This window comes from Rutilus rutilus, assembly GCF_951802725.1.
Source record: "Rutilus rutilus genome assembly, chromosome: 10".
NCBI classification, from domain to species: domain Eukaryota; kingdom Metazoa; phylum Chordata; class Actinopteri; order Cypriniformes; family Leuciscidae; genus Rutilus; species Rutilus rutilus.
Genome location: NC_140215.1, coordinates 1,658,644 through 1,670,862, shown reverse-complemented (window position 1 = coordinate 1,670,862; position 12,219 = coordinate 1,658,644). Strand labels below are relative to the sequence as shown.

General features: G+C 39.8%; 1 protein-coding gene across 2 annotated transcripts in view; it reads right to left on the bottom strand.

The window, feature by feature from the left end:
• The window catches only part of LOC311297930 (uncharacterized protein), a 29,559-nt gene extending 18,327 nt beyond the window's left edge, over positions 1–11,232 (bottom strand). Inside the window, exons 1-3 of one of the 2 annotated variants that reach the window (XM_084420413.1) lie at positions 10,903–11,232; positions 6,920–7,210; positions 6,618–6,835 (exon numbers count right to left, since the gene is read on the bottom strand). In XM_084420413.1, the coding sequence (XP_084276539.1) occupies positions 6,684–6,835; positions 6,920–7,210; positions 10,903–11,146 (687 nt within the window). In that variant the 5' untranslated portion in view covers positions 11,147–11,232 and the 3' untranslated portion in view covers positions 6,618–6,683. Of the gene's footprint in view, positions 1–6,617; positions 6,836–6,919; positions 7,211–10,902 lie in introns of those variants that run through there. The other variant, XM_084420414.1, reaches the window with a different exon arrangement.
• Positions 11,233–12,219: the final 987 nt, after the last annotated feature.

Sequence of the window (12,219 nt, the reverse complement as noted above, 5' to 3'; positions counted from 1 at the left end):
AAGATACTTACGCAGTACGAGAGACCTCTCGTAAGAGAACGTACTCGGTTACTAACGTAACCTCGGTTCTCTCTAGAAGAGGGAACGAGTACTGCGTATCTTGCCGTGCATGCACACGCTCTGGTTAAGCTTCGGCGATGAAAAACCAGAAATAGCTGCCTGCGAGCTGAATTTATATAGGCCTAGGCCACGCCCGTTTCGGCGGGACGTGACGCAGTGGGCGCGAAGCACCCCATTGGGTCTGACGTCACGCTAGGCCTCGCTCGATAGGCTGCTGCAGTTGCCGCAGAGCAGCCAATAGGCACGCGAGCCGTCTTGCCTATGTCTGCATGCTGCCGCAATGCGTTTTACATTAATACAAAATTAAGGATAATTTTCTTGGCTTCAGTATCTCGTGGAAAAGGGATTTTCCCCTAGCGTAAGATACTTACGCAGTACTCGTTCCCTCTTCTAGAGAGAACCGAGGTTACGTTAGTAACCGAGTACGTTACCTGATGTGTGTGTGTGTGTGAGAGAGAGAGAAAGAGAGAGAGAGAGAGAGAGAGAGAGAGAGAGAGATTTGAATTTATTTATTACAATCAAAAATAAAAATTATTTCATTACATCATTCTACATTAAGACAAAAAACCAAACCAAACATATACATACACAATAAAACCACTCTTTATACTGCTATTCATAAATAACACCATAGAGAAAGAGCGCAACGCGTCATAATCTGAAGACCACGCCTACCAAGGGGAAAACAATCCAACCGTCTCCATTGACTTTGCATTGCGAGAGGCTGCCTCCTTGTCATTTCTTGCTTCTAACAAATGACAGAAAAATGCCTAAAAGCTGCTATGTGACAAGGTGTACATCAAACAAGCTAAGAAACCCAGAAATAAGTTTTCATAAGCTGTCGACCAAAAAAAACGGGCGTTTGAGGACATAAAGTGGATACAGGCTGGAACGAATGGGTAAATTGTGGGATCCTGACACTCAGTATGCACTAAAAATACACTACGTGTGCAGTAAGTTAAACATTCGGTCACGGGTGAGTAAAATATCCAAATGTCAGTTTTATATATTATATTTCTGTAAGATAAACTATCCTGTGTTGCCGATCCTGTGTCTCTTCCAGCGGGCGTACGTCAGTTCTCAGAGTAATGAGACACGTGACGCTCTGCCTCAACTGCCTGTATCCACTTTTATGTCCTAAACGCTCGTTTTTTGGGGTCGAGAGCTAATAAAAACTTATTTCTTTTTTTTTTTTTAGCTTGTTTGCTGTACACCTTGTCACACAGCAGCTTTTAGGCATTTTTCTGTCTTTTGTTAGAAGCAAGAAATGACAAGGAGGCAGCCTCTCGCAATGCAAAGTCAATGGAGACGGTTGGATTGTCCCCCCCCCCCCCCCCCAGTGTGGGCGTGGCCTAAATGTGCTCTGTCTCTATTAAATACTCCTTTACTGCAAACACATAGCAAAAATGTATGTCCCTTCATGAACAGAACATAATACCTCTCCACACCATTTCATTTCAAACAATGACAAATCATTCATAGCCTTGAAATAATTAAAATCTGTAATTATTCTTGACTTGATTACATTGGAAAAAAAAGATCAATACATCTTGTTTAGAAATGTTTTCAATCTTATTCTTCCTACTCACATATATTGCCATTTTTGATTGGCCCAAAACAAAATTTAACAACTGACACACAGAAGCCTTTCTCTTGACATATTTAAAACCACAAATAAACATTTGCATAGAGAAAGTTTCATCAAAAGCCTTAAAAAAAGACTCTACAACAATAAATAATGGTCTCAATCTATCGCAAAACATAAAAGCATGAAAACCGGTTTCTCTCTGAGAGCAAAAAGGACAATCAGAGCTAATCTCTGGGTTTATTACAGAAATCAAAGCATTCACAGCTATAACCCCATGTAAGATTCTCCACTGCATGTCACCCGCTTTCTTAGGTAACGGTGGTGCTCTCCATTGTGGTCTACAATCTCTGCTAAGCCCAATGACATTACGCCATGGTGTATCACTCCTGTTATGTAAAACTTTTCTGTTAAAAATTTTCACACAATTTGTATACACATCTTTTACATTAAATGAATCAGCACTGAAACATACATGTTTCTTTTCCAAAAAAGGACCTTCATACTCATCCATTTTAGGTGACATGATTAAAATATGGAAAGGGTCATTCTCATTTGGTTTTATGACACCTCTGCAAAAGTCTTTGATGGTTTTCAACTCCTCTTCTTCAAGAACTGACCTCCACTTCATTAAAAGTTGATGAACCAACCTTAAAGATTTAAATCCCAACTTTTCCGCTGTCTTCTCAATATTGTCCAAGTCCGGTCCTGCAATATTTACTAAATGTCCCAGTGTCGTAATTCCTGCTTTAATTAATAGTCCAGTGTTTGCAGGAAAATAAGAACTGTTTACTACATTTTCAAAACGGGTTCCATAAATCAGTGGTTCTTGAAGTAACCAAAACAAACTTGAATTTTGTCCGATATTAACATCAAACAAATTCCAGACTTAAAAAATGTTCTGATAAAAAATTGGTGCCTTCAATGTATTCATTTTTGGGGTGTCCATCAAAAAAAGAGACTTATCAAGACCTAATCCTCCCAAGCTCTTCAAAATCTCACAAGCAACAACCTTCCAATTTGAATTGGATGATCCTTATAAAAGTCTGTGTATAAAGCGCATTCGAAAAGCTGCAACTCTACTTTGCACATTTATAAGACCCTGTCCTACTTCATCCTTAAATAAAAAAAGTACACTTTGAGATACCCAGTGTAACTCCCTCTGGGATTTAGTATTTTAGTACTAGTACATTTAGTATTCTAAATTTATTCAGTTTGAGGGTATTTTTTAAGTGATTTATCAAGAGTAGGCCCATTTGATCTTGTTTAGCACCAAATATGGTGACTCTGTTCTATTACTGGAGCAAGAGCTGCAATTCCTAATTCAGTGTTACTTTATTGCTGCAATATATATTTGCCAGCATTGTATTTAAATATTTGATATGTTTATTTAATTTATTTATTGTTATTAATTTATTTCAGAAACCACAAACAATCACACATAAACCTACAAACTACTTGTGGATTTATTGGAATAAATCAATGCTTGGGAACTGGAGCTGTCATGAACTTCTTTGCTTACAAACCTTCTGATCGAGGTTGAGGATTAGATGTTTACAAACCAGTACATCTATGCACATACATCTTTAACACCTCCCGTATACCATCTTAAGTCATTGGGGAGCTTTGGTGCACCCTGTAACCAATGTCCAACCAAAATCGCATCACTTTTGGCCCAATTTACTTTAGCTGAAGATATTTCTTTAAAATCATTTAAAATATTTACCACTGTATCAATGTCCTTTTGGTCACTAATTAAGACCACCACATCATCAGCATAAGCTGATAGTGAAACAGTTTTACCAGAAAAAGGCAAACTTAAACCTTTTATGTTTTTTCTCACCTTGCATAAAAGAGGTTCTATTGCAATAGAGTATAACATACCAGACAAAGGACAACCTTGTCTTACACCTATTTCCACTTTAAAAGGAGCACATAAGCCACCGTTAACCTTAAGAATACTTTCAATATAAAACCTTAATTTTTCCCACAAAATCTTTAGTAAAACCAAAAGCCTCTAGCGTTTTTAAAAGATATTGGTGTTCAACCCTATCAAAGGCCTTCTCCTGATCTGAAGAGATTAGGCCAACTATTTCATTTTAGTCAAGTCAAAAATATCACGGATGAACGATATACACTCACCTAAAGGATTATTAGGAACACCTGTTCAATTTCTCATTAATGCAATTATCTAATCAACCAATCACATGGCAGTTGCTTCAATGCATTTAGGGGTGTGGTCCTGGTCAAGACAATCTCCTGAACTCCAAACTGAATGTCAGAATGGGAAAGAAAGGTGATTTAAGCGTAGAAACCTGTCATCGTCCACTGACAGTGCAAGCTTGTGATCTCTGGATGTACAAACAAAGATTGATTGGCCTAGCTTCTCGCTTTCACATGTTGCTAAAGCACTTAACACCTTTTGATGTAAGATGATCTTGAAACTGAAGCTTGGTGCCATACTGCTCTTTTATATGGAACTGACTTTCACAGGGCCAGAAGAAGCTGGGGCGGCCACTTTCAAGTATGGAGGTCTTAAAAACATCTACATGAGCAGGTCGATGAGCACCTCCAAGACACACGTCTCCAATAACTACCCATCCAAGATCTAACTTTTGAGCAAATGGAGCATTGTGTGGACCATTAATCTGTTGACGGACCTTGTGGACCCTAATGAGGTCCCTACCAAGGAGGAGGAGGATGTTAGCATCTGGATCTAGGGCTGGTATTTCATCAGCAATATCCCTGAGGTGACTGAAATGACGTGCTGCATGCTGGACCAGGATGTAGAGCGGACACATGACGATCACTATCACATTCAGTGCAGTGGATTTCAGCTTTGCAGTTTTTTGCCATATGTTCTATAGAAGAGCAGCACCTGAAGCATACTGAATGTTCCTTAAGAAACTGTTTGCGATCTTCAAGACTTTTTGCTCTAAAGCCTCTGCATCTTTTTAATGGATGTGGCTTGTCATGGATGAGACAATATCGTTGAGGATCAACAGTCCGTATCCTGTCCGTAGCATTTCTTGTTTCAGACATGTTGACTTGGGTTTTATGAACAGCTATAGAAGCTTGCCTGAATTTCTCGATTTTCTTGTTGTGGCGCTGAAGGAAAAATGGCAAAGCTGGGATCCGTTCTTGTTTTAGCTTCTGAACGAATAAAGTCAGCAAACACAGAAAATGGTGGGAAGGCCACAGAATGTTCTCTCTTGTACTTCGATCCATACGATATATTTCCTGCAATCGGGCTCACTCCATGAGCGGTGTCAAGGTAAGACAACCCAGGAAGATAGCCATCCAGCTTGGCTGCCTCCAGCTCTGCAAGCAGGTCTCCAAGATCACGCAGCCTATACAGATCTTTACTGGATATCTTAGGGAAGCTTTCCAATTTAGAGAAGAGAGCTCTTTCAATTGCCTTTGATGAACCATACATTTCCTCTAGCCTCTCCCAAGCCATTTGTAGACCTTCAAAAGGGTGCCTAATATTAACTGATTTTAGTCTTCGGACCTGTTCAGATGATTCTCTTCCGAGATATTTGATGAGCAAATCCATCTCTTCCTCTGGCTTAAGGTCAAGGTCTGCAATAGTACTTTTGAAAGATGATCGCCAAGCCCAATAATTTACAGGTTTATCATCAAAAGAATTCAGTCCAGAAGTTACCAACTGACTGCGTGCAATGAATTTGGCCAGGCTGTAAGTGTCTGACATATGCTCAGGACTATGCTGTAAGTTACGGCTAGAAGCTTGGTCTCTTGCATAGTCTGCAGTGCGTTGGAGGCTGATCTCTTTGGAAAACTCTGATGCTGATACATGGTCTACTTCTGTGAAGGCTGCTGCTAGAATTTCTGCTTCTGCTATGGCCGCATCTTTTTCTTTCTCTTCCTGCAGTGCCTCTAGTGTTGCTTGAAGTCGGGCTTGTTCCACTTTAATCTCAATTTCTTTCTTTGCATGAGCCGCTCTTGCCTTGGCTCTGCCCTCGCACGAGCTTTCGTGACGGCTAAACTGGCCGTAGAACTTCTTGATGAGGTGGAAGCTTGAGAACTTGAGCAAGCATCATCACTTTCTTTGCGCATGCGATGGCGCAGTGATGATTTAGATTCTCTTGAAGACATGATCTTTGTGCAGGCTAACAAACAGAGATATTCCTTTATCTCTCTGATAGATGCAGTTGTTAGACAGGCATCCCCTCCATCTTTCCAATTTGCTGCTTATCTTTTCACTGTCACTGGCCTCACTGTTTTAATTGATCCAGCTATTCAGCCGCTAAACACTTCCACAATAAACTCCACGAAGGTGCAATTTATGAAGTTTAATCATGAAAAGTGTGAAACTACAAAGAAGAGAAAAATACACAAACATGAATTTCACAAAATAGATAAATCATTAAATAAATGAGCATTCTCAAACACACAAGGCAAAGAACCAACAACAATACAGTTGTATCAACAGCATAGATTAATACTTTGCAAACTTGAGTAGAAAAAGGTAACAAACATGCTGAATTAAGTGCTACATTAAATTAAATGCTACATTACATAGCACAACAATAAAGAACTCAATGCTCACTTAACAAAATCAAACAGTCAGTTACAGATATTGCATTTCAAAGGGCTTTGATAAGCAAAATGAAGATGGATGTCTGCAACCACATGGAGCACAACTAAACCACTGAAGGAATATGGCCTACTTCCTCTTTAAAACAGGAAACCATTGGAAAACTAAGGAAAACCCCAAAATAAGTAACAAAATAAAAGTCCTTGTTGAAACCGAAGTTTAAAGTCCAGCACATTTACATTTCTTAACTTAAAAAGCGAGGCAACTGATTTAGGTTTTGCCAGCTTATTCAGGTTTACGGTGTAGAGTTTAAATATAAAAATGTCAAAATAAAAAAATATTGCTGAAAGAGAGAGCGCAAGCTAAACAATCATCAGTATTTATTATCAATACTTCCTGAAAAAGATAAACATATAAAGCCACAAATAAGTAAATCTCACAAGATATATATAAAAAATCAGTTTGTGAGAAATGACACCATTAGGTTTCTGATGTGTGAATATGTGCTTGATCTCGTTCAGCTCTTCTGGATCTGATGTCATAAACCAGAATAATGACAGTAGCCACGCCCACCAGAGCAGAGAGGACCAATCGGATCACAGCTTCAGTAGGACCACAACAGTGGACAGAGTCTGAGGAATAAAAGCATCAAACTGAGATCAGATCAGTTCATAAACGCTAATATCAGCGCTGACATCAACTAATATCAGCCGTACCTGAGCATGTGTGACAGAGTTGAGTGATGTTGAGATGTTGAGTCTGGTTGCTGATGGGATTGTTCAGCACACAGATGTAGGAGTTTTTATCCTGATATTCCACTTCCAGAGGGAGAGAGAGACTCATGCTGAGATCAGACACACTGATGCTGGACAATAAACTGTTTCCTTTGTACCAGGAGAGAGTCACATGACCCACATTCACAGTTGAACACACCAATGAACATGATGATGATGATGAAGATGAAGATGAAGAACAGTCTCTGCTGATGACAGGAACAGGCAGACGAGCTGGAAAACATGAGAGAAAAATGATAAATAAGAACAAATCTAATCAACAATCTTATTTCGGTTCGTCAGTGTAAATGTAAATGTAAATGTAAATGTACTTTATTTATATAGCACCTTACATCAGCCGATAGGTGAACCAAGGTGCTTTACAACAGATTAAACAACAATTTAAAACAACACACCAAAAAACCAGTACAATAATAAATGAAGAAATAAAAAATAAAGAAAAACTACTGGGTACTAAAAGCCATTTTGAAAAGATAAGTTTTAAGTCTTGATTTAAAAAGGCCCAGGTCAGTAACGATACGCATCTCACTGGGGAGCTTATTCCAGAGCTTAGGTCCAGAAACTGAAAAAGCACGGTCTCCCCAGTGTTTAAGTTTTGACCTGGGCACTTCCAACATGAGTTGATTGGACGACCTCAAAGTCCTTCCGCAATTCCGAATGGTCAGCATGTCTGATATGTAAGATGGGGCGAAGCCGTTAAGAGCTTTAAAAACAAACAATACAATTTTATAGTGAATTCTAAAATGTACCGGGAGCCAATGGAGGGAATAAAGAATCGGAGTTATGTGCTCTCGTTTTTTAGTGCTCGTTAACAAACGGGCAGCTGCATTTTGGACAAGTTGAAGACGGCCAACAGAGGACTGGGAGACACCAGTATACAGTGCATTGCAGTAGTCCAGTCTGGAGCTTATTAGAGCGTGAATAGCCTTCTCAAGGTCATGACGGTTTAAAAAGGATTTTACCTTTGCTAAAAGGCGCAGTTGAAAAAAGCTCAACTTGACAACGTTGTCAATCTGTTTGTTGAATTTAAACGAACTATCAAAAATCACTCCTAAGTTCTTTACTGTCTGCCTGGCCGTTAAAGGCCAGGTATCAAGTCCGTTTGACGCAGATTCTCCAAACACAATATATTCAGTTTTGTCCTCATTTAAGTGCATAAAATTTTGGGCAAACCACTGCTTAATATCCGCAATGCAGTCAAATAAAGTACCTTGTACATCACCAGGCTTCAGAGGCAGATAAATTTGCAGATCATCTGCATAAAAATGAAAAGATAAGTTGTGCCTGGCTATAATTGACCCTAGTGGTAGCATGTATAATGAAAACAAAATAGGGCCAAGAATAGAGCCTTGCGGGACTCCACAGGAGAGAGAAGCACATGAAGAAGACAAATCACCAATCATTACAGAAAAAGTTCTATCGGATAAATATGACATAAACCACTCAAGTACAGTGCCATGAATGCCAACATAGTGCTTCAGGCGTGACAGGAGGATTGTATGGTCTACCGTGTCAAAGGCTGCTGTGAGATCCAGCAGCACTAGGGCAACAGGACACTTGGTGTCAACAGAGGACGCAATATCATTGTGTACCTTTAATAATGCAGACTCAGTGCTGTGACGAGGCCTAAACCCGGATTGAAATTTTTCCAGGACAGAGTTGTTTTCCAGAAAGAGCTGTAACTGTAAAAAAACAACTTTTTCTAAAACTTTAGAAAGAAATGGAAGATGGGAGACTGGTCTAAAATTAGATAGCACTGAGGAGTCAAGGTTAGGCTTTTTAAGAAGGGGCCTAACCACAGCATGTTTAAAGGCAGCTGGGAAGGTTCCTAGACTAAGACAGCTATTAATAAAAACCACAAGCCCAGGCCCTACAGCGTTAAAAACCAATTTCAGCACTCTAGCGGGTACAATATCCAATGGACAGTTTGTAGGCTTTAAAGATTTAACTATATCATCAAGGGAAGAGAAAGAAACTAACTCAAACTCCCCAAACACACCAAAATGAGCTGGAGCAACAGAAAAATCCCTATTAGAACCATTCCTTGTACCCTGTCTAACAGAGTCAACCTTGTCAACAAAAAAGTGGAGAAAACTTTCACAGGTGATAGTTGAGACATTAGCCAGAGCAGAAGTAGGTGGATTTACAAAAGAATTAATTGTAGTGAACAGAACCCTGGGACAGTGACTGCTGCTAGAAATTATATCAGAGAGGTACTGAGATTTTGCCTCCCGTAGGGCCCTCTGATAATCGACGAGACAGGCCCGCAAAATGTCTAGAGACACATGCAGTTTATCCTTTTTCCATCTCCTTTCAGCCTGCCTGCAGCGTTGCCTGATAGTACGAGTATTGTCATTGATCCAGGGATCCGTTCTTGGTTTAGCCAATTTATGCTGAAAAGGGGCAATAGAGTCCAGAATCCCGGAGCAGGTGGAGTGGAAGGAAGAAAGAATATTGTCTGGACAGATAGGAGAATCTATGCCATTCAAGGCAAAAAACTGAGAGTCCCTGAATGCAGCAGTAAATCTATCTGCTGTGGTGGAAGTGATGATGCGACGCTGGCACGATGGAGCAAAACACTTTCTAGCTAGAGGGGGGGCTGTATATTCAAAAACAATTGAAAAATGATCTGAAATGGCAGTCTCAGAGATCTCTTTGAGGGAAATTGAAAGCCCATAAGAGATAATGAGATCCAAGGTGTGCCCGAGATGGTGTGTGGGTTTATCCACTGACTGAACTAAGTTAAAAGTTTCTAAAAGTCTTTTAAAATCAGAGGCTAATTGGTCGGACGGACAACAAACATGAACATTAAAATCCCCACAAATCAAGAGTTTATCATATTTTGGAAAAATGTCTGCCAAAAACTCAGAGAACTCATGAATGAAGTCCTTATTATATTTGGGTGGGCGATAAACAACGGCACATAAAACAGGACTCGTAAGCTCCATTACAAACAATTGCAGCTCAAAGCTGGAGTAAGCATTTGTAGGAAGAAACCGGCATTTAAACTTGTCATTAAAAACAGCAGCAAGACCCCCTCCACGACCAGATGATCGTGGGGTATTGAAGTAGGAACAGCCGGGTGGGAGGAGTTCTGAAAATGCGCTGTTCTCACCTGGTTTCAGCCATGTTTCCGTCAACAGGAGAAAATCCAGGGATTGAGAAATAAAAAAGTCATTAAGAATGAAAGTCTTATTCACAACGGACCGAGTGTTGATCAAAGCCGTGCGAATTCAATTCTGGTCCGTCCGTTCGGAGGCATAAGCGACCGGACGAAGATTCTCCGGTACGCAGCCCCGTCTGCAGATCCTCATGGGCCGACAGCGCGGACGAGGGTACCCGGCCTCGGGAATAGCCGATATCAGCCATCGGTAACAGGGATCGGTCCGTCCTCGTGTGTAATAGCTGACGAACTCCCTGGAAAGCCCAAACGATGAGTGGAGGACCAGGCCATGGGCTCTCAATCTGCGACTTAATCCACCTCTCCTTCCTCGTCTTCTGCGGCGGCTGTTGCGCAACAACCCGCAAGGAGAATGCCACAGGTGGGGAGGTATGGGCGCCAACAGAGGAGGTGGTGTGTTTGGTCGTCCGTTGAAGCCCTGGATCGGCAGTTTTCCCACAGAATCACGTATATTTAAGAGAGTGAGTCGGTCATACACCAGTAGCGGTGACACATCACGAATCAAAAACAATAAAAATAAAACAATACACAGCATAGATAGGAGAGGCAGACGGCTGGCCGCACACAGGGGCGCCATCATATCACTCAAGTATCAAGTGTGTTGAGAAAGTGTTTATATGATCTATTATCTCAAACTATAAAGTGATTGAACAATTAATAAATATGTAAATAATTGGTTAAAAACAAGAATATTTGAAGGACATGAGAAATGATCTCGACTCACCAGAGACAGAAACTCTGAAAGCTTTTAATGAGAAACTGTCTGAGAGCCAAAACCCTCTCGTACTTTTGACCTGTAGTTTATAATGTCCAGCATGTTCAGTTGTGATGTTTGTGATGGTCAGAGATCCAGTTTGATTGTTCAGCTTCAGTCTGTCTCTGAATCTCCCAAGATAATCATCATATACAGTGATTCTGTCGGCCTTTACATTAATTTCAGTTATTAAAATATTTTCATTTCCAAACATCCACCGAATCCAATTATAATCCTTTATTTCAGTGAGATCAGAGTTTACAGTGAGTGATTCTCCCTCCTTCACTGATATTTCAACTGTATCAACAAACAGAAACAGAGTTTGTAGCAGAGATATTGATATTGATATGTCAAATTAAAAATAATATAAAACGAAACACAGAAATGAAGCAAAATGGTGTTTGGATTAATATTGTTTTGTTTGATTAAAACATAAAATGGTACAACAAATATTTAACCTACCAAAGACAGCGAGAATGACAAAACTGATCGAACCATACAGCCTTCGTCCATAAACTCCATTATGTTCAGGTCTGATGTTTGTGATGGTCAGAGATCCAGTTTGATTGTTCAGCTTCAGTCTGTCTCTGAATCTCCCATCAAGAACATCATCATATACAGCGATTCTGTCGGCCCGTTTATTGATTTCAGCTATTAAAGTTTTAGACCTCCAATCAGTATTATCTTCAGTTCCAAACCTCCACTCAATCTCTCTAACACCTTTTATATCAGTAAGATCAGTGTTTAGAGTGACTGATTCTCCCTCCTTCACTGACACTGACGTCACTGATCCTGATACCAAAAACACACACAGAACACACACAACCAGGGTTTGTCAGATTAATACTGTGAAATCACTTAATAATGTTTTACTAAATAGTTTATATAGTTTAGTAGCTTTACAATGTCAGTTTGAAATAATATCATAAAACAAACAAAAAGAAACAAAATGGTGTATGAATTAATTTAAATTTGTTCATTAAATAAAGGTGAAACAAATGTGTTTAACCTCACCATAGATGGCAATATTGATCTTTGTCTTTCTCACACCGTTGATCTGTAGAGAATAATTTCCAGTCTCTTTAGTGATGTTTATGATGGTCAGAGATGCAGTTTGATTGTTCAGCTTCAGTCTGTCTCTGAATCTCCCATCAAGAACATCATCATATACAGCGATTCTGTCGGCCCGTTTATTGATTTCAGCTAAAGTGTCTTCACGATATCCAAACCTCCACTGAATCACATCATCATCCTTTATTTCAGTAAGATCTGAGTTTAGAGTGAATG